Here is a 22,996-nt window from a genome sequence, read left to right on the forward strand (position 1 = left end):
GCATTTCTTTGGGCTTTAGGCAAGTCCTTAATATTTATGTTTTTGACAATGAAAATGCAAAACACCCGGCATTGTTTTCAGTACGCAATCCCTCACTGAAGGACCCCCAATGCCCCCTGTCTCGCCTCACTGCAGTTTCATTCTCTAGGCTGCATAAATGTTCTCAACATGAATGCTTATTATGGTTGGGAATGTTTTGCATATTGAGTCCATGCATATTTTTTATGTACTTGTTTTAATCTGAAGCAATTGGTCTTTACTGTTTTTGAAGTCTCCAATTGTAAGTTACTGATAGTCACTTCCTTTCACATAACATTAAAATGCTCTGAACTGAAATCTCTTTTAAATTCAATTCTGCTTGTGCGCAAGCAAATGCACAAACCAAATCCTTTTATCCAAATAATCATACAGCATCGCTATGATGATGATGATGATGACTTGTTGAGCAAGAAATTGTTTACTATATTGCAGGAATCTTTATGTGGAAGTTTCTTTGTGAAAGAAAAAATTATCATGCAATTTGTCTTAAACCTTTAAAGAAAATGTTTTTTATTTCAATCAAATATGGTTCAATAGAAAACATTCCACTCCTATAAAACAATTGTAATACATATTGAATAAATTAGTCCTCATTCCCAGAAACTCACCATACGCTGAATCAACCTTTTTTAACAGCGGCCTCTCCTAAAACTTGACGGCAAATATCCTTACTCACAGGTATAATGAGTTATTTTCCAATCTTGAAAGGTTTCTTGGCTTTAGCAATATGGTTCGTCACGAAGTATGATGCTCTCAGTGCATTCGGTTTTGTTGCCTCGTTTGATAGCTCTCACGACTGGACTTGATTGTAGGCTCTGCTGGCTCAGCATATGGCCTTTTCCCCATAAAAAAGCTGTCCAAAGACGTCCGTTTTTCAGTCATCTTAGATAATGTGTGGGCTTATTATTTCCGGGATCAAATCTGATGCGCCTACGTCATTGTAGAGGACAAGCGCACATAGATATAAAAAATAGATGCTAGATCAGGGGTCCCCAAACTTTTTCCTGTGAGGGCCACATAACTTTTCCCTTCTCTGATGATGGGCGGGGTCAGTTTGTAACAGAAAAAGTGTGACGATTGCAGGAGTGCCTAAATGTAAAAATGTATTGTTTGCAGAAAGCCACAATCAAATAACCCTTTCTGGATTCTTCACGGAAAAAAAGTAAATAAAATAAAATAATATAATATAATATAATATAATATAATATAATATAATATAATATAATATAATATAATATAACATAATTAATTAAATAGATAATAACCAAATAACCCTCTCTGGGTTCTTCACAGAAAAAGCCAGGAAATAAATAACACAAGTTAAAAAAAAAAAAAAAAAAAGAATTGTTCAGGGGGCCGGACCAAATGTGGAGGCGGGCCGTATCAGGCCCGCAGGCCGTAGTTTGGGGACCCCTGTGCTAGATGATAGCTCCAATGGCAACAGCAGCTAACATTACTGTCTACATTGGCTGACGCTAGGCTGCTATAGACAAGTTTCCGAGGTACTTCCACTTTACTTCCTTATGTCTGGCTACCACTTCCGTTTCCGATTTTTTTACCATTGACTTCAATGGCGCTGTAGTGGCATCACTCACTAAAAACCCTGAAAAACCACTACAGTGGTACCTCTACATACGATCACTTCGACACACGATCTTTTCGACATCCGACGTAAAATTTGAGCCGCCATTTGTTTCTACATCCGACGAGTTGCTCGAAATACGACGACATGACAGCACTGCAAACGAACCCACGGTGGATTTTCTTATGTGAGAAATCAACACAGTTTTCAAAAAAAGTTGATACAGTTGGAGAAACAAGGAAATAAGTGATGCTTACCTTTGAAATGAAGATGCAAGTTATAGAAAAATATGAGCTTGGGGTGCGCGTCCCTGAACTGGCTCAACAATACAGCTCCATGATCCTCTTATGACCACCGTTCGCCACTATTTATAAGTTAAGGTGACAATTATTATTGTGGTAACATTGCCAAGGAAATCGCCAGCTTTGTCACGTTTTTATCATTTATTTAAGAACTTATCCAACACAAAACGCTCATTGTCTTAAGCAGTTGACTGCTCTCAGGAAAACGAAAGTATTATCTCTACCGCACCGACCTATCTCACTGGAGACGTCACCTTCGCGGTGCGTTCAGGGACAGTAAAAAGTGTCCGCCATATTAGAATCCGATTCGTTACATTATTTTCAGGAATAATTATTAATTCTTCTTCTTCTTCTTATATTATTCTGAATTATTTATTTATAACTTATTTGTTTTTCTATGTTTAATTGCCATTTGTAACAGTGCCAGCAGTATTTATTAAGAATTTAGTGTATGTTTTTAGGCTTTGGAACGAATTAATGGAATTATAATGTATTCCTATGGGAAAATCCTGCTCGACATACGACCATTTCGACTTACAAACAAGGTCCTGGAACGAATTAAATTCGTATGTAGAGGTACCACTGTATTTGGAAATATCGCATCCTTCTGCCATCTCGATATGGGAAGACAACATCAAGAAGTGGCCGAGGGTGTCCACAAGTAAAATATTATCGCATTTTATTGACTCTACGGCAGTCGATGGAAACACCATCAGGAAGCTCCGAGGCATTCCAGTACTAGTTGCACACACACAAAGTTGGATATGTCCTCATTCACGAACATGGGAATTTGTCTTAATGAAGGCGGATGTAGAACCAAGCCAGTGCCTCAATGCTCCGTACCACAAACCATGGGTGCTCATAATACTCGAGGGAAGGAGACGTCCTAACTGCAGGCTGTCTCGCGGGTCACGTTTGTGTCTGACGCTGTCTTATGAAAGATATTTGCTCCAAAAATCAAAACCTAAAATCTGGGCCATGAAACAACTTGTTGGCTTTGCTATTGATATTAGGATGATGATTGTAATTATGAAGTTTGATCATTTTTACTACAACTACTGCTGCGTCTTTTGCTAGCCTGTTGCTAATCTGTACGTGTTTAATGGCACCGCATAAATCCAGGTGTTACATGTTTTTGTTCGCTTGTTTACAGCTGGAAAATCTGTTAGGCAAGGGAAGACAACTTGACTTGTACGTTGATGGACTTATATCGAGACTACGTGCGTTCTACTTTGATGATGGACGGCTCGACTCCCGGGGGCGGTTGAGAGGCAGGGGCTGGGACAGATAGTGGTTTGCCGAGATCGCCAAGATCCAACTACGAACTTTTTAACTGCAGCATCTTTAAGATATGCTACTGGAGCTGGAATTACCGAGGACAGCGGTAAGCCCGTCTGAATGCCGCCGAGGGTCTCGTAATGTCGCGTGAAAGTTTGGCTTCCTTAAGCTCTGCTGTCTGATAATACATTCCTCGTATGCTTTACCTTCGTTAATATTTTTCTAATCATTTTATAAATTGGGATTTATTGACCTGTTTTGCACATGCACCAATCGTTTTAAATAAAACAAGAAATTGAATCATGTTGTCCAAATGTTTTTTATTGCAATCATTATCTACAATAAAACAGAATGAGATAGTATTTTTTATTATATGTACATAGCTTGTAGTATTTCCTTGTAACAACAAAATCCGTGTCAGCCCTTCTGCATTCGGCAAATATAATATAATGTGTAATTTCATCTTATATTGGTCACTCAAGTGGCTGGCGTAGCAATGTATACCTCACGTCAACACAGGCTTACAGGTTGTTAATAGTTTTGTCCACGAATGATCAACAAAGTGATAAGAACAATCATACAATCATCTACGTCTCAACAACTTCGTGCTGAATCCATTTATAGAGATTCCGTGAGTTCCTCTGCTTTTATTTTGCAGTTTTAAACTTTGACAAAACACTGCTTGCTTCAACCGCAATTCATGTAGTTTTTTCTGAACCGGAAGTTCTAGGCAGACATTATCCAGGATGGCGCCGCCCATATTTCGCTCAGGAAACTTGTCTATAGACCCTACTCACCTACGTCACAAAATGACGTGTCGCTGTATCTGGCCGCCATATTGTCCGTATTTTTTAGACTTATTCTTTTCAATTAGTCGTGCAAGTTATAGAGCAATTCATGGAAGCCCCGGTGTTATCTGACGCTGTAAACTCATTGGATGTGTTGCATAAAAGGCGTTATGTGGAAAAGCTTCGGTTTATCCATTCGCCAGATCCATATTTGATGCCTAAATCGATGTTTTTCGACACGCTGTCTTTGCCGTCTTTGCCTGACATCTGCTAGCTACCCTGATATTTACAACTATCTTGTCCACACAAAATCAGCCTATTCTCACGAAAGTTTGAAAAACTTTAAGAGCTTGGAGGCTTATAAATACTTCGTTGCTGGTTGGGTGAAACAGGTCCTGGTCCACGAAAATTCGGCAGGAATCTATCTTGTGCTCGGGAAGGTGAGCTACAAAATTTTCAATTCAAAATCTTTTGTTCTTGCTAACATCCACTGTCAAGTCTAATGTATTTCATGTCATTTGTCAATGGAGCTAGGGCTTTTAATGTTTATATGGTTTAGCGATAGCACTCTCACTACATACATATATAATATGTAATAAATATGAAGTGTGATAGCACTACTCCAGATTGTCCCTAGTTGAATTTATTTTTTGGCTTTTGACCTCAATAGTGAAATTGTAAATTAATTGTATGACAACTGTCTTATTATCCCCTTATAATTATATATTTTCAGGTAGTTCATTCACAACGTCTGAGTGTATGTTGTCGGCGATTAGCCTAGCAATGATCTTAATTGTGGTTGTCAGCCCAAAACCCTGTAAATATATATTAAATGCATCTTACCAGATATAAAATGACTACTACATAATCTGTGGTAGTCATTTGGAGCCCAGTTTTCTCGTCGAATTGCAGCAGTCAATCTCGCTCTCCTCTCCGGGTCTCTTGGAGTACGGTAAAACTTCAAGTCTCTCCGTTTATCTTCTCTGTTTTTGCAACCGACTGCCGCACACGACTTCACCATTTTGATTATTAATGTTAACGAGCAGAAAAACACGCCATAATAGGAGGAATTTACGAAGCGCTAATGCATTAACATGACGAGTATACGGACAACATGGCGCGGGGGCGTGGCTGTGACGTCACGTGAGTAGGGTCTATAGATATGAAAACCTATAAACACCCCAGTCATGGCGTCCAACAACTAGTGGGCGACGTACACAAATCTCCACTCGGATTAGTCAAGAGGCACAGGCCAGATTGTGGTCGTTAACAAATTATTTATTATTTTTCTGCGGCCTAGTAGCAAATGCGCTGCAGACCGATACTGGTCCCAGGTCCGGTGGTTTGGGATCCCTGCTGTATGCGACTATGCGCTGTTGTCTGTTGTGCACACTTTGGCTTTCAAGGCGGCAGTGAGCTAAAATGATTCAGATAATGTCGTTGCATCACGCTTACATTTCACAATTGGCTATTTAAGCATTTCTACTGTGACACTGATGATCTTTAATGGGTTCCACTTTGTGTTAGCACTAAGGTAGCGTCACTTTTGATTGAGGAAGTTGTTCGCTTAACTATATGATGGCCAATTATCTTAGTTTTATGTTAGTGTTACTGTTAACTTTGACTCTGAGTGTCAGTTAACTTATACAGGTAAATGTGAACTCTTTATAAGGAACTTTGATTCTTTAGTCAAAAGTTTAACTGTCTTACAAAGTGCAATGTGTTCGTGTGTGCGAGGTGTAAATAATGTATGGCTGGTTGCACCAGGGAGTGACACAGGAGAGTAGATAACCGCCAAATTTAATCGACTATTTAATTGTTTTGCTGTCTGGTGTTTTGCTGTCTGAGAAAGATAGTGACTTTGACAGTCATGTGAGAGCAATAATAAACCCTTTCACATAGAGTTCCTACAGAATTGCTAGATCACAGCAGCAAACCAGCAGAAGACCAAAATTACCATCTCTCGGGTTTAGATCCGGGGAAGTTATGATTAATCATTGATTTGTTTGTTTGATTTTTTTTTTTTTTTTTTTTTGAGTGGGGCGGCATGGTTCAGTGGTGGAATATTTGTTCCCCAACCCAGAGGTTGTGGGTTCGATTCCCTCACACTGGTGACCATCTCAAAGTGTCCTTGATCTGCTTCATGCTTGTACAGCCTCTCACTCTCCCTCTTCTTGCTTTTCCTGGTCACAAGTGCCCTTGAGTTAGCTATTTAAAGTTAATGATGATTGACAGGTTTCTAGCTTTGATCTTGCCAGAGAAGCTTGGAAACTCTGCCATCAAAGGGGCCGAATGTGTCAATCATCGTTTAGCTTGTTAAACACTAATGGTAGTGTGCTGTGGCAACTCATTGTGTAAGTAAGATGCTGTTCTCAGTAGCGTGAGCTGATTTGGGTGGACTCACTCAATAAAGCATTTAATAAAGACAAGCATGTTCTTACATTATTCTTGTTTAAAAACCCTTTAAAAAATGTTGCCTATAACCCTTACTAAAGTCTGATTTTTTATTTTTCTCATGGAAACAGCAGATGCATGTGTTGACTTGCATCCATCAATTTTTGGGAGAAAGAAATTTCCAAATTCTGAATTAGTCCTAAAACCATGAAATTCTAAGTGTATCAAATGTGATAAATTTGGTTACTGTATAAAGGGTTAAGTATTTATTTAATAAGTTGCAGGACACAATAACGTTATGTGAGGCACACAAACATAGCTATGCCCCACTTTTCTGGGTTCTGCATGAAAGAAACATGCATACAAATTGCAGCTCTAGGTGGGGAGGGATGGGATGAGGGTTTTAATGGTTATAAGTGTGCTAATGGGGGAGGTGTACTGTGAGGGTCTTAGATTGAACCGTAATCCTTTCGGCCTGGTTGAAAATGACCCTGTACAGTCTGGTAAACAATATGACAATGAGGAAACAGACACGCATTCTCTTGTCGGTGGCATTACTTACTGTAGAGGTTTTTACTTCATCGTGAGAAAATGCCTGCAGCAGAAATTGGGTGATTTACTGCAAAATAAGGTTGGTTCTTTTCGTGGTGTAAAGCTTAACTTGTACTTTTACATGAAGAAAGTTCATGTGTGAATGTGTGTGCATGGAATTGATGCTGCTATGTGTCTTTGCGCAAGTGCTAACAGATGCAGTGCAAGTTTAATCATACAGCCTGAGAATATGTATATTCCGCCGCCTCTGCAGCAGATGCTAAATCTTTTGACCCTTATGTCTAGTACAAGTACACTTGCTTAGTAAGATGTTATTGGGGATGTTTAGACAGTAAGAACAGTATGTGCACATTCCTCACGCGAAATCAATGCATTAGTTTTACTGCCTGGTATCACATTAACTGTAAAAATGAACTGGTTTTAAAATGTGTCAGCATGAAGATACTGTATAAAGTGCATTAGAGCCTTAGGATTCCACTTAAATTTGCTTCGCGACTGCGCACGTGACTTTAAAACACACACTATATTTTGAAATCTTCTTTGCCCATTAAACGAATGAGAATGCCACTAATCTGTTCCAGACGCTCCCCCCAAAACAGCATTTGCAATATGAAAAAAGCCCTCTAATATCATACTTTTAAAAACGTAGAGTAAAAATATAATTGAATAGTTTAAATAATTATTGTCCTTTTGTGGTAGAGGAAAAAGAATATCTGCCTTTGCTAACTGTCGTATTATCTCTCTATGACTTAAAACAAAACTGATTTCTTCGTGATTTTCCGACTCGAGTTCGGCATTAACTTGACGGGCTGAACAGGACAGGTCGCATATTAGCGGACCATTTCAAATCCGAACTAGGTCACTTTTATTTGTGGTTTTAAATCCAATCTGGGCCACGTTTTTTCCAGAATGTGGCTGCAGTCTGAACTCTGTAGTCTCCCAAATCGGAGTTCGGGGGACCAATAATGACATTAATTTGTATTGCTTACCAACGGGTGAATTCGCACAATGAAGGAGCGCTGCCAATGCTCCACAAATCGACATTAAAGAAAGATTAACTCTTTTTCTCCTCATCCTCCTACTCCTAGACATCTGTGCAAGCATTCGACTACAGTGATCCCTTGCTACTTCGCGCTTTTCAATTAAAAAAAAATAAATAAAAAAATACAATAGGGCTGTCAAAATTATCGCGTTAACGGGCGGTATTTTATTTTTATTTTTAAATTAAACACGTTAAAATATTTGACGCATTTAACGCACATACCCCGCTCAAACAGATTAAAATGACAGCAAAGTGTCATTTCCACTTGTTACTTGTGTTTTTTGGTGTTTTGCCGCCCTCTGCTGGCGCTTGAGTGCGACTGATTTTATGGGTTTCAGCACCATAATTATTATTGACATCAACAATGGCGAGCTACTAGTTTATTTTTTGATTGAAAATTTTACAAACTTTATTCAAACAAAAACATTAAGAGGGGTTTTAATATAAAATTTCTATACCTTGTACTAATATTTATCTTTTAAGAACTACAAGTCTTTCTATCCATGGATCGCTTTAACAGAATGTTAATAATGTTAATGCCATCTTGTTGATTTATTGTTATGATAAACAAATACAGTACTTATGTACAGTATGTTGAATGTATATATACGTCTTGTCTTATCTTTTCATTCCAACAATAATTTACAGAAAAATATGGCATATTTTATAGATGGTTTGAATTGCGATTAATTACGATTAATACATTTTTAAGCTGTGATTAACTCGATTAAAAGTTTTAATCGTTTGACAGCCCTAAAATACAGATGAGCTGTCCTGAGCTGGTCGCTTAGTCTCACTCTCCCTCCCTCCCTGCTCTTTGCTCCCCAGGCAGGCAGTGCATGTGCACTGGAGTTGCTTATTAAAGTTAACGAAGTTGACGGACGTTTGTGTTTGATCTTGCCAGTCACGGGCTTCAAACGCGCTGCATGTGTCAATTATTTTTTGACTTGAAACAGTTGCTGTGGCAACTCATTGTGTGTAAGTGAGAGGATTTGAGTAGACTCAATCAATGAAATGCTGGCTTGGAACAGACAGGCTCTGTGTGCGCATTGTGAAGGCGGGGGATAAGGAAGCGCACGCCGGAATGAATGTCTGTTGTGTTGGACGTGTTGTGTTCGCGGCAATAAATGCCACATGTTAAAAGTGATCCTGAGCGGTTTGTAATTTCCACATGTCACTCCAAGAGTCACAGCCAAGGGAGATAACAGAAGCATTTACTAAAGTGAAGCATTTTTCTACTACAGTACAGTACTTTATTCTTGTTTAAAAATAATTCGGTGGGACAGTAACATGTTTAAAACTTAGCATATTTTTTACATTTGAAGTGCTTAAAAAACATTTATTAACATATAATATATACTTTCTTTTTTTTTTTAAATTATACTTTGGAAAAAACATGTCTGAGATGTATCTCTTTCCAATGCTCAATCTGAATAAATTCGCTAAGCGCTACACTTATCGCAGTGGGCTCTGGTCCCCATTAACCGCGATAAACGAAGGATCACTGTACTACCGTAGCTCAAGAGTTTTTCTACATCTGCACATGCGGGTCACTTTACGCCGCGCAATTTTTTGATGTGTATTATTGTTCTTCTGCGCATGCGCGACACTTTTTGGGCCGCGATTGAAAATGCTAGTCTGAACGAGTGTGCAAAAAGACCAAACATGACAATTGGAGATCTGCAGAATGAACCTAGCCTACTTGTGTCGTTCCATCATTTGTGATGAAATTTCCATTGCTTCTAAAACAGCCACTATCGACGCGAACCGTTGGCATGTAAGGGGGATTTTCTTCATATGTCAGCATTAAGTTGTGTGACGGTTAACTTCGTAAAGCCTTTTTTTAATGTATTGTTCATTATTTTTTAAGCTGCTACTTCTTGTGAAGTGACAAGAATTGAGATTACGCCCACCATATACTGTAGAACTGCATTTGCAGGTCAATGCAAAAATTCTTCTTAATGCCTAAAACAAAAAAAAATTCCTAAGTTGAAGTCTAAAAAACATCTCTCGCTGTTTATTTAACAGCTATTCAGGCAAATGACAATGTGTTATGCCCCAGTATACACTGTTCCTTATTTTTTTCCTCCAATCACTTTTATTACCATATTTCTCATTTAAAAGCAACAAATCAGACAAAACATTTTAAAATAGGTGGTGTTAACATTGGTCAGCTCCGAAATCAATGAGTATTTGTGTGTGTACACCACTCACAAAGCAATATTGGCAGTGTGTCAGCTGTTGCATTGAAGTTCATTATTTCAGTTAGTCCACAGGGAGTAGAACATGGCTGCTTGCCAAGCTCCATGTCGCTGCCTGTTGCCCTGCTGACTCTTTCTTTCTCTGCTTTATTTGCTGCACTTTAACTACTGATTGTGGGTAAAAATGTTGTGCTGGCAGTGATGATAGTTATTCTACATGGAAGTAATCTGTGGTTGAACAGGTGATTTATTGCCGGTTTTCTGACAATTTTAGCGTTAGTCACTGGTTTTGATGGGTGAGTTTGATAGAGTAAATAAATTCATGAAGTGCTGCAACATGTGTCCATTAAATTATTAACAGTACCGGTATTTATTTAAATATTTATACATTTCATTCTTTCCCATTTGGTCCTCTATAGTTTACTATACAGTATGTTCAGCTTGGCAACAGAGCAGAATTCCTCCAAAACATGAAAATGCTGAATCTTCTAGTTGCTCTTCTAGTTATTTAACGTGGTGCATTTAAGAACACCCATTTCCATTGACTATTCTAATATTCACTTGTTGCTGTAAAGGAGTAAAAGATTTTGTTGGCAAGTCAATATCATGCTCAGGAGCTCTGGCAGCATGAGCATGATGCAGCAATCCATCATTGTTAATTGGTCAGGCCATATATAAATATCTCACAATGGAAAATTATGTATAGAACAGTTTAATCATTCAAACTTAACTGTATCACTACTAATGCATACAGAGCACCCGGGTACAGTGGTAGGAAAAAGTATATGAACCTTTTAGAATTTCTCACATTTTTGCATAAAATCACCATCAGATGTGAGCTGATCTTTATCAAAATAACACAAATGGAAAAACAGTGTCTGCTTTAACTAAAACCACTCAAACATTTATAAGTTTTTTTTTTTTTTTTTTTTTTTTGAGTATAGGATGCAAACGATGACAGAAGGGGGAAAAATAAGTAAGTGAACCATCACATTTAAAAGTTTTTGCCCCCCCCCCCTTTTGCAGCAATAACTTCAACCAGACACTTCCTGTAGCTACAGATCAGTCTTGCACATCGATCAGGCCCATTCTTCTCTACAAAACTGGTGCAGTTAAGTCAGATTCCAGGGATGTCTGGCATGAATCGCTGTCTTTAGGTCATGCCACAGCATCTCAATGGGGTTCAAGTCTGGACTGGGCCACTCTTAAACATGTATTTTGTTCTTCTGAAACTTCGTCTGAAATTGATTTACTTATGTGTTTTGGATCATTGTCTTGTTGCAGCATCCATACTCTTTTTAGCTTCAACTGTGACAGACGGCCTCAGGTTTTTGATAAACTTTTGAATTCATTGTTCCATTAATGATTGCAAGTTGTCCAGGCTCTGAGTCAGCAAAAAGCCCCAAATCATGATGCTCCCTCCACCATGCCTCACGGTGGGGATGAGGTGTTGATGTTGGTGAGCTCTTCCATTTTTCCTCCCCTCCACACCTAACATTGTGTGTTACTCCCAAACAATTCAACTTTGGTTTCATCAGTCCACAAAATATTTTGCCAAAACTTCTATGGAGTGTCCAAGTGCCTTTTTGCGAACATTAAACGAGCAACAATGTTTTTTTTAGACAGCAGTGGCTTCCTCCGTCGAATCTTCCCATGAACACCATTCTTGGCCATAGTTTTACATTTAATAGATGGGTGCACGGAGATATTGGACTGTGCCAGTGATCAGGTCTGCCAGGATTCTTTTTACCTCAATGAGTATTTTGCACTGAACTATTGGTGTCATCTTTGGTGGACGGCCACTCCTCGGGAGAGAAGCAACAGTGCCAAACTCTCTCCATTTGTAGACAACTTCCCTGACTGTCGATTGATGAACATCTGGACTTTTAGAGATGGTTTTGTATCCTTTCCCAGCTTTATACAAATCAACAATCCTTGATCGTATGTCCTCAGAAAGCTCTTTTGACTGAGCCATGATGAAAATCAGACAATGCTTCTCATCAAGACGATTCTTTCTAGGTGTGTGTTTTATAGTGGGCAGGGCAGCTTTAAACCACTCTTCAGCGATTGGGCACACACCTGACTTAATTTGTTTGGTAAAAATTGGTTTCAATTGCTCTTTAAGTCTCCTTGGGCAGAGTGTTTGCGTACTTATTTTTCCTCCTTCAGTCATTGTTTGCATTCTATCCTTATTAAAATATGAAAACCTATAAATATTTGGGTGGTTTTAGTTAAAACAGACACTGTTTTTACATTTGTGGGATTCTGACAAAGATAGATTACATTTGATGGTAGTTTTATGCAGAAATGTGAAAAATTCCAAAAGGTTCAGATACTTTTTCATACCACTGTATATAATAAATAGCTTATATGTTATTGAACATACATGGTGTTATGGTAAATGGTGTTATACTTATATAGCGCTTTTCCACCTTTCAAGGCGCTCAAAGCGCTTTACACTATCTCACTATTCACCTACTGGTGACGCAGCACCAGGAGCAACATGGGGTTCAGTATCTTGCTCAAGGATACTTAGGCGAGTTCATCAGGGCGAAGAATCGAACCCACAACCTCTGGGTTGGGGGACAACTACTCTACCACTGAGCCACGCCCGCCAAAACATCAAGGACAATTAAATTTAGTTTAAATTAGGGCTGTCAAAATTTTTTTAAATTAATCACGTTAAAATATTTGACTCAGTTAACGCACATGCCCCGCTCAAACAGATTAAAATGACAGCACAGTGTCATGTCCACTTGTTACTTGTGTTGTGTGTTTTGTCGCCCTCTGCTGGCGCTTGGGTGCGACTGATTTTATGGGTTGCTGAGCATTGTGTAATTATTGACATCAACAATGGCGAGCTACTAGTTTATTTTTTGATTGAAAATTTTACAAATTTTATTAAAACGAAAACATTAAGAGTGGTTTTAATATAAAATTTCTATAACTTGTACTAACATTTATCTTTTAAGAACTACAAGTCTTTCTATCCATGGATCACTTTAACAGAATGTTAATGTTAATGCCATCTTGTTGATTGTTATAATAAACAAATACAGTACTTATGTATGTATATATCCGTCTTGTGTCTTATCTTTCCATTCCAACAATAATTTACAGAAAAATATGGCATATTTTATAGATAGTTTGAATTTCGATTAATTACGATTAATACATTTTTAAGCTGTGATTAACTCGATTAAAATTTTTAATCGTTTGACAGCCTTAGTTTAAATATAGCCCATTCATACTTTAGAAGTTCAAATGCATACAAGCCTGTTACTCAATCTATCTTGTCTTCATTTTATGTGTGCGTTCTTTTACATAGTATGACCCTGACAATTCGGGCTTCATCAGTACTGAGCGCTTCAGGGACCTGTTGGCAACACATGGCTCAGAGCTCGACCCTCACAAGCTAGAAGTACTCTTGGCCCTGGCTGATGGTAACTCTGATGGAAAAATCTGCTACCAAGACTTCGTCAACCTGGTAAGAGTGTCACGACTGCAAGGGTGGAAAGAGTACCATCTACTCAAGTAAAAGTACTGTTACATTCATGAAATTTAGCTCAACTAAAACTACTAGTATGAACAAAAGTTTCTTAGTTACTTTGTTTGTGTGTGTAGCTGTACAAAATAGGCAAAACAAAATTAACAGACATGATAGCACATTATAGTTACACCGAGAACTACTTATTTACAGTTACGAGAGTAAATGTATCTTTACTTTGCACCCCTGCACGACTGTTTAACCCTTAAACACCTAAGCCTATTTTGGCCAAATTTGCATGCATTTGATGTTGCCTTTATATTTCAAAGAAAAAATTGTTTACAATGGCCAAGTTGGGTCCCTTTTTTCAGGACACCTTGAACTTCATGTCCAAACTGTTGTTTTCTTCACTGACCAATTTTAATGCACATTTTGGACCCAAAAAGACAAAAAAAAAATCCCAAAATCTTTTTTCAAAATTTGTAATGTTGATGTCCCACTGACAACCAAACATGCTCGACCAACCGTTTTGAAGCTTGATCATATTTATTCAACTTGTTAGGATAAACATTCAATAGAAAAAAATAAGATTGAATATTTTTATGTTTGACAATTCAACACAAACAGCAGGTATGGTCATTGGCGTTTTTTGGCCTTTACACATACTATGGTCAAAACAGGTTATATACAGTGCAAAATAGTGAGAAAAAAAATTATATATCATCTAACACAAAAAGGGTTTGTAGGATATCTCTTTGTAAAGTTAGGTGTTGTACCCATCACCTTATCAAAAGTATATACCTACATGCAATCAAGCTTCTCGAACACACATCTACATAAAAATTGAAAAGCTTATAGTAAAGAAAAAATATATATAACATTGAAAAAAAATATTTTAAAAAATATTGACAAGTAGTTCAGTTCAATTAAAAATTTTCAGGCATGCGACCCAATAAAGTTTTTTTTTTTTTTTTTTGCGCACTCAATAAAGCTTGAACAGGTCACACACAACGTCACACAGCCTACTCTTTCGCCGTTTGCGCGCTGCCGTCACTTCTATTCGCCGAGACGCCGACTCATGCAAAGAAAAAGACGACAAATACGGCTCATCTTCTTCCTTGAGTTAATGAAATAATGCATTAGCTTGCGCTAAATGTAGTTTTATATTCATTCTGCACGTTTCAAAGTCGCTCGCTCAAACCAAGCGGCCGTTGCTTGCGTCGCATGCCTCCCTTTCATTAGTTGGCGTCTCGTTCGGAAATTTATTAAAAATGATCACATTCGGTTTGTCCTTCTTGACATCAGAACGGCTCTTGGGATATGTAGTCTTTTGTGCTGCTTTCGGTTTTGAAAAAGGACAAGAAATGATGAAAATATGGAGATAGATACATGGTCCATGCAGCGTTTGAATGCATATTTATGAGTGCAATAAAACTATAAAACTCAAATGACATTATCTTCCGTTTTTCTTGGTCGATTGACTTCAAATAAAAACTGGTGTGGACATCAACTTCCGCACTTTCAAATGAGACCAACCAGCGGCACGTGTGTGACGTAATTACAGCGTGACGAAGCTTCAAAGACGATATGCGTAAACGCGTCGCTGCCAACACGTTCGGTGTTAAAGGGTTAATTCTCTTGAACTAAACTGCAGTCCTGAAGAAGAGGTAATAAGGCAGTGACATGCCTGTCAGACATTGTCTGATGACGCACCGCTCTCTCCCTCTTTTTCACTATTTCATCCATTCCACTCTTAACCTTAATTTGTCACATCATTTACCAAAATCACACATGCAGGTTGGTTTTTACACATAGAGGAAAAACTAAGGTTGATAATGTTCTGATAATCTAATTACCGGTAGCTCAAAACCATCAAATAATTCTTGACAAAATTGTTTCTAATAGGACTGTAGTTTAGTGAAGAAAGCTTTAAAAGTGTAAAATACAGCTATAAAAACCAATCAAAAATTGGGGTATTGTGTTGTAGGTGCCAATGCCTATTATCCAAATCATTCATAAAATGCTGATCCATGAAAATATACAGCCTGTATGTCATTACATAACAGTCACCGGGACGCCTTGTAAAGTACTGAATGGATTCTCCTAAATCTTTCCCAGAATCACATTCTTAATAGATTGTCTCATCAAATCTAGAATGCTGTGCCACTATTGAGTCAGCTTTTTATACAATAAGTATTCAGACAGCCATCTTTTGATTTAGGCGATTGTCCCTTGAAGGAGAAACGATATCGTCATCGCACACACCATATAATTGTCTGCATTAGTCGAACACATATATAGTCTAACACATACATATGGTACAGGTTGGCACCGTCTAACTGTTTGCATTACTCTAACACACGTAATATAATTAATCAGGAAATAGTATCTTTTTCATATTTACGGTAGGACTTCTCTAATATAAAATAAACAGCACACCATAGTTTAATGAGAAGAAATAGAAGAGATACACAATGCCGTCTTATCACAAGATTGACGCACCAACTCGTGTAATCAGCTCTCCCAGCAAACTCCAAGGACAAAGCGCTTTGTCCTAAAACAAGTACAACCAGCCCGGACAGCAAAGTTGATAGCGGGCGTCCCAATCCGCGCACGAACCTAAGCCGCCCAAAACCGGCCATAGCGGGGATGGCCCAAAAGCAACGTCCAGAAACGCCTTCGACAAGACCCGCGTCAGCAAAGACTTCAAAAAGACTGGACACTGAGATAAGCCAGATTTCTTCTGCTCGGAAACATGTAGCCTTGTTTTAGATCCAGAATTGTCCCTCCGTCGTCTGTTTTTGCCTTGTTTTTACCATTGTCGACGAATAAATTGTCAACCTGTTTTCGGTGAGTGTTCTTCAAGCTTTTGAAACATGGAGTCAGTACAAAGGGTTAAAATAAGAGGACGCGCGGGATTTGGCCTTCCCGGCGGGCGCGCGCGGGGCAGTGTCGGCCGAGCAGCAATTGTTGTGGCTGGTGCTGTTCTCGGGTGCGTCTGGGCCGGGGGGGGTCAAATTTCAACACCCTAAAATACATTTACTGTAGCTAATTATGATGACGAAAATTAAATTACACTAACGTTGTAGGCCAAAGTGCAAAAAAGGTGTATATACTATAGTTGTAAACCGCTGTAACATTATACAGTATGAACATAAACTGTATACTGTAAATACGAAAACCTATTAAATAATGATTTCAACCAAAATGTATGCAACCTACTGTATGTTAAGTAAAAATACAGTAGTACCTACAATATTTGAATATTAATCACCTCTAAAAGATTTAATGCAAATGTATGTTGAAATCAACTCCGCAGACTAGTTAAACCCCGCTAACTCGATTAAGATTAAGCTTGAGGTCAAAAATTGTGAACTTCCCCTTTAAGAAAAAATGTCAAATGTTATAGTGGGCATGGAAGGTTAATATGTGGCTGTGGCAATATGGTTGTAAGCCTTTACAAGAAAAATTACTGCGTCCACTTAATTTTCATTTCACTTCTTTCGTCATTGTCTAATTGGGGCTGAGCGTAACTTGTTGTTTGTCACAGGAATTACAGTGACTTCACATGGAGAATTGACTGCCTCTATGGTGCACTGATGCACCCCATAGGGGTGGTCTGTGCTTGTGCGTGTCCTCACGGAAACCATTCATAATGTGATGACATTGTGCCCAGTCTTCTAATTTGGCCATTAAGGGGAGATTTGGCTTTAGCTTTATGGCATTTGTTAATGAAGTCAAATGATAGAAAGCTAGGCTTGTGCGCGGGAACGTCTTTCTCCATGCATGCATTGTCCCTGATCTGCCTTCTGAAAGTGGCCATGGTAACTCCTAATCATTTTCCCACACTTCTCCCCTCCTGACATAAAGGCGGAAATAATTGGTTTCTGCTCAACCTCTGCAAACAGAGATGCCTGCCAAGTTACCAAAAGTCTTCTTGAAACCCGAAATGCTTCTTCACTTATACTGCTTTTCCCTGATTTCCCATCACCATTAGCATTATATTCTATTCATACTGTATTATTTTCAAACCACAAGAGGCGGCGAATTTTAGGATTTCCAATAGCGCACTTTTATTATTGTTGCTAAGTGTTTCACACACTTGACAATAAGGGTAAACTTAATATATTTGACATTTTTTCTAAATAATATATCCTAGCTATCCTAGCAGGGCATTTGGGGCCTCGCGATGGGCCAAGCTAAGGCACTGGACAACATTTGAAAGAAAGAAAAAAAAAAAACTGTTGTTTTATGTCTGCCAGCTGTATTTAACAAATGTTGGGGTGCAGAATTAAAAAAAAAAAAAAAGAAAAAAAAAAAAGATATACTTTTTTGTAGGTTGTACAGAGTGCCTATTTACAATGTTGTCACTATGGTACATTCACACAGGAAGCGATATCATTTGTAAAAACATTAAATAAACATTGCAATCACAACCCCCCCCCTCCCATTTTTAATAGTATGACAATATTTGAAATGGCACAAATCTTAAGTACAGTAATGTTAATATTTTTAAGAAAACTGGGATCTGTAATCTTAAAAACAGGTGTCAGGACTAAAACAATAATACTTTTGTTGCTTGGTGAAGTCATGAAAATAAATGTACAGTGGTATGAAAAAGTATCTGAACCTTTTGGAATTTCTCACATTTCTGCATAAAATCCCCATCAAATGTGATCTGATCTTTGTCAAAATCGCACAGATGAAAAAACAGTATCTGCTTTAAATTAACTACCCAAACATTTATAGGTTTTCATATTTTAATGAAGATATCATGCAAACAATGACAGAAGGGGGAAAAAGATAAGTAACTGAACCATCACATTTAATATTTTGTGCCCCCAATAACTTCAACCAGACACTTCCTGTAGCTGCAGACTAGTCTGGCACATCGATCAGAACTAATCTTGACCCATTCTTCTCTACAGAACTGGTGTAGTTTAGTCAGATTCCTGGAATGTCTGGCATGAATCGCTGTCTTTAGGTCATGCCACATCATCTCAATAGGGTTTGACTTGGCCACTCCAGAACGTTTATTTTGTTCTTCTGAAACCATTCTGAAGTTGATTTAATTCTGTGTTTTGGATCATTGTCTTGTTGCAGCATCCATTCTCTTTCTAGCTTCAACTGTCTGACAGACTGCCTCAGGTTTTTCTGCAAAACATCCTGATAAACTTTTAAATTCATTCTTCCATTAATGATTGCAAGTTGTCCAGACCCTGAGGCAGCAAAACAGCCCCAAATCATGCTGCCCCCTCCACCATGTGTCACGGTGGGGATGAGGTGTTGATGTTTGTGAGCTGTTCCATTTTTCCTCCACACATGACGTTGTGTGTTTCTCCCAAACAATTCAACTTTGGTTTCATCAGTTCACAAAATATTTTGCCAAAAGTTCTGTGAAGTGTCCAAGTGCTTTTTTGCGAACATTAAACGGGCAACAATGTTTTGTTTTTGTTTTTTTATACAGCAGTGGCTTCCTTCGTGGAGTCCTCCCATGAACACCATTCTTGGCCATAGTTTTACATGTAGTTAATGGGTGCACAGAGATATTGGACTGTGCCAGTGATTTCTGTAAGTCTTTAGCAGACACTCTAGGGTTCTTTTTTACCTCTCTGAGTATTCTGCGCTGGACTCTTAGTGTCATCTTTGGTGGACGGCCACTCCTTAGGAGAGAAGCAACAGTGCCAAACTCTCTCCATTTGTAGACAACTTCTCTGACTGTCGATTAATGAACATCCAGACTTAGAGATGGTTTTGTATCCTTTCACGGCTTTATACAAGTCAACAATCCTTGATCGCATGTCTTCAGACAGCTCTTTTGACCGAGCCATGATGCACATCAGACAATGCTTCTCATCAAGACATTTCTTACCAGGTGTGTGTTTTATAGTGGGCAGGGCAGCTTTAAACCACTCATCAGTGATTGGGCACACACCTGACTTAAAACGTTTGGTAAAAATTGGTTTCAATTGCTCTTACTTATTACTTATTTCTCCCCATTTTGTCATTGTTTGCATGCTATCCTCACTAAAATATGAAAACCTATAAATGTTTGTATGGTTTTAGTTAAAGCAGATACTGTATTTTCATCTGTGTGATTTTGACAAAGATCAGATCACATTTGATGGTGATTTTATGCAGAAATGTGAGAAATTCCAAAAGGTTCAGATACTTTTCATACCACTGTAAATCAGTTTTTAATATTGCATGTATATTAGCATTTGTGTGTTTAAAGTTTTGGATTTTTAATCGTACTTTCCTCTGTTTAATTATTAATAGGTAAAGATGAAACTTATTTTCTTGCAGACCACATCTTCCCTTGATAAACTGTCAAATTAATGTTATAGAATGTTGTATTTGACTGCTATTGTACTGTATGTGTTCTGCCAAATGCATTATGTGCTACCCTTAACTCATTAACTACAAAAGACTTATCAACAATGTTGTTTATAATGTTCAACTGCCCATAACTAAAGAATGAAAAAGTAGAAATAAACTTTTTTGTATGATGAAAGATGTGAATGTGAATATTTCTTTTCGTAAGTAGTGTCATGTAGCCATCAAATACATTATTCTGTGGCGCCTGAAAGAGCAAGACGGCTTGTGACAAGATATTTGGTAGTGAATGAGTAAACAACTGTTTGCGCTCGCTGTGTCTGTACAAAACAATGCAGAATCGCCCTATAGACCTTGAAATACAAGTAAGATAGAGATCATGGAAGGTGAGACAGATTGCAGGAGAGAAGAAGTCATTATGTTGCCATGGAGACCGTTCTAAAACACAGCGAAGTCATCTGGAAGGCACATTGACAGCAGCAGAATAGTGAAGCCTCAATGTCAAAGGAGCAAATACCATTTTTGGAAACTAATGGTTGCTTTCCGTTTTGACCAATAACGCTTGGCTTCATTGTGTAAGGCTGAGCTGCCCACCCTAGTAAAAATTAACATTTTTGTTTGGAGTTGAACTCCTTGGAGTCAGACAGTGTTGGGGGGGTTTGTTTGTTGCTAGGGGATGATGATGGCATTTTGTAGTTTGTGTGGCCTGTGCTCAGAAAGCCGTGTGATCAGGCTTCAGTCATACAGTGAGTGGATTTTAAAGGTTAACAAAATGCAATTCCCACTAAAAGTATTAGAACCCTGAGGCTACTTTCAAACTATCGCCGGACTTCCTGATCTAAATTATTGCATGAAGAAGGATGTCTCAGTATGGTATTCAGAGCTGTTAGTCATTTTTTTGTTGTTTTATGCCTGCGTGTGCAGCACAAACCAGAACATTGCTAACCATATTCCTGAGTTTTGTCACAATGTACCACTACACGTGGAATGTCATGGTCATAGTTTTTAGGGTGAATTGAGACAGGAGCATTTTTTTAAAAAAATTATTTTTAATATTATATGTTTAGTACAGTTGGTCCAAGAATGTTCAGTATGCCTGTCAGCGAGAAACACAATTTACCTTGGGTTGTTACAAAGAATCTTCATCTCATGTAAACGCATATGTTGCATTTATTCAAAACAAATAATCTTTAAGACATTTATTTTAGGAATAATGATGAACAATTTTACATTTAAAAAAATTTATTGTGGGTTTTCAGTTTCAATTATCGATTTATTTATTTTTTTTATTTGTGTAAACTCATCCACTGCAATTATTAAGGTACACAAGTTTACCAGGACACTCTTACTGCATGGAACAGTGGCTCAATGACACTGGGCTTCAGTGTTTCAAATCTTACAAAAAATTACAAAATAGTGATTTCTTTGTGTCAATCAGACACCATTGATCTGACCAAACCAAATTCACATGTGGGATTCCTCAAGGGTCCATTCTCTGACCGTTTCTATTTAACATTTATATGTTTCCGCTTGTTCAGATTATGGAACAGTACATGTCCTATCACACCTATGCAGATGACACACAACTTTACATTTCTGTGTCCCCACATGATTATAGTCCCTTCGTTTCACTGAGTAAATGTATTCATCAAACCAATCAAAGGATGTGGCAGAATTTTCTCCAGCTGAATGTGGGAAAGACAGAGGCGGTCATTCTTGGGCTAAAAAGAAAAAAAAAGAAGAAAGGTCAAAGTTCAGCACTCACCTGGGCACAATGTCAATTACAGCTACAAACCAAGCCTCTTGGCCTAATTATTGACTCAGACCTAAACTTCGACAGCCATCTAATGTTTGTCACTAAATCTGCCTATTACCACCTAAAAATATAACCAGAATTAAGGGGTCCAAACAAGACATGGAAAAACATTATAGGCAAGTTTCCTAAGCATCTTTGATCATTTCTGCTCCGAACTTCCGGTTTAGACAGAACAATATGAAGTGCGTTTGAGGTAAGCAGTATGTTGACAAAGTTAAAACTGCAAAATCAAACCAGAGGAACCCACGGAATCTCCAAAAATGGATTCAGCACAATGTAGATGAGACTCCGAAACTTTCTGCGCTGTGCGTGAACTCCTGGAAGTGCCTATACATATGGTTGGAAGTGGAATGTTTTGATCAGTGACCATCTAGTAGCTACAATGCACCAGTGTGGGTCTACCTCGCCATACACCTTAAATCGAAACCAGCTGAAGCCAATAAGTTAAGGATGGGCTTTAAACCTAATGATCAACCTAAAAGATTGTACGTTTGCTCTTATCACTTCATTGATCATTCGTGGACAAAATTAAAACAACCTGTGCAGCCTGTGTTGACGTGAGGTGTAGATTGATACGCCGGCCACTTAAGTGACCCAGTTGAGGTGAAATTACAAACAATATTACAGTTGCCGAATGTAGAAGGGCGACGCGGATTTTGTTGTTACAAAGAAATACTACAAGGTATGTACATATAAACAAAAATAGTATGTAATTTTTTTTATTGCATATATTGATCACAATAAATCATTTAAACAACATGATTCCATTTCTCATTTTACTTAAAATGATTGGCGCATGTGTAAAACAAGTCAACACATCACAATTTATAAATTTATTAGAAAAATATTAACGAAGGTGGAGCATAAGTCGAGCCTTCCATCATCAAATCAGAACACACGTAGTCTCGATATATGTCCATCGACGTACAGCAGGTGTTGTTGTGAGGCACATCAAGTTGTCTGTGTTTCCCACCTGTAAACAAACAAATAACTGCGTTTACATAATTGTGCCATCCTACACGTACTGATTCGCAACACGCTAGCAGCAGATAGTATATGTTGTAGTACTGTACAGTAGTTGTAGTAAATAAAATAATATTAAACATCATCATAATTACAATCATCTTCGTAATAACAATGTCAAAGAGAACAAGTCGTTTCATGCGCATGATTTTAGCT

The 22,996-nt window shown here is 38.1% G+C and overlaps 1 protein-coding gene across 4 annotated transcripts in view; it reads left to right on the forward strand.

Moving 5' to 3' along the window:
- rhbdl3 (rhomboid, veinlet-like 3 (Drosophila)) overlaps positions 1 to 22,996 on the forward strand; it is a 110,099-nt gene that overhangs the window by 61,513 nt on the left and 25,590 nt on the right. For 2 of the 4 annotated variants that reach the window (XM_057842838.1, XM_057842836.1), the window contains exon 4: positions 13,507 to 13,665. The exons of 1 other annotated variant lie outside the window; for it this stretch is intronic. In XM_057842838.1, coding sequence (XP_057698821.1) covers positions 13,507 to 13,665 — 159 coding nt within the window. Of the gene's footprint in view, positions 1 to 6,815; positions 7,015 to 13,506; positions 13,666 to 22,996 lie in introns of those variants that run through there. One more of the 4 variants, XM_057842840.1, reaches the window with a different exon arrangement.

The sequence above is a fragment of the Corythoichthys intestinalis genome, chromosome 8 (genome assembly GCF_030265065.1).
Source record: "Corythoichthys intestinalis isolate RoL2023-P3 chromosome 8, ASM3026506v1, whole genome shotgun sequence".
NCBI lineage: Eukaryota > Metazoa > Chordata > Actinopteri > Syngnathiformes > Syngnathidae > Corythoichthys > Corythoichthys intestinalis.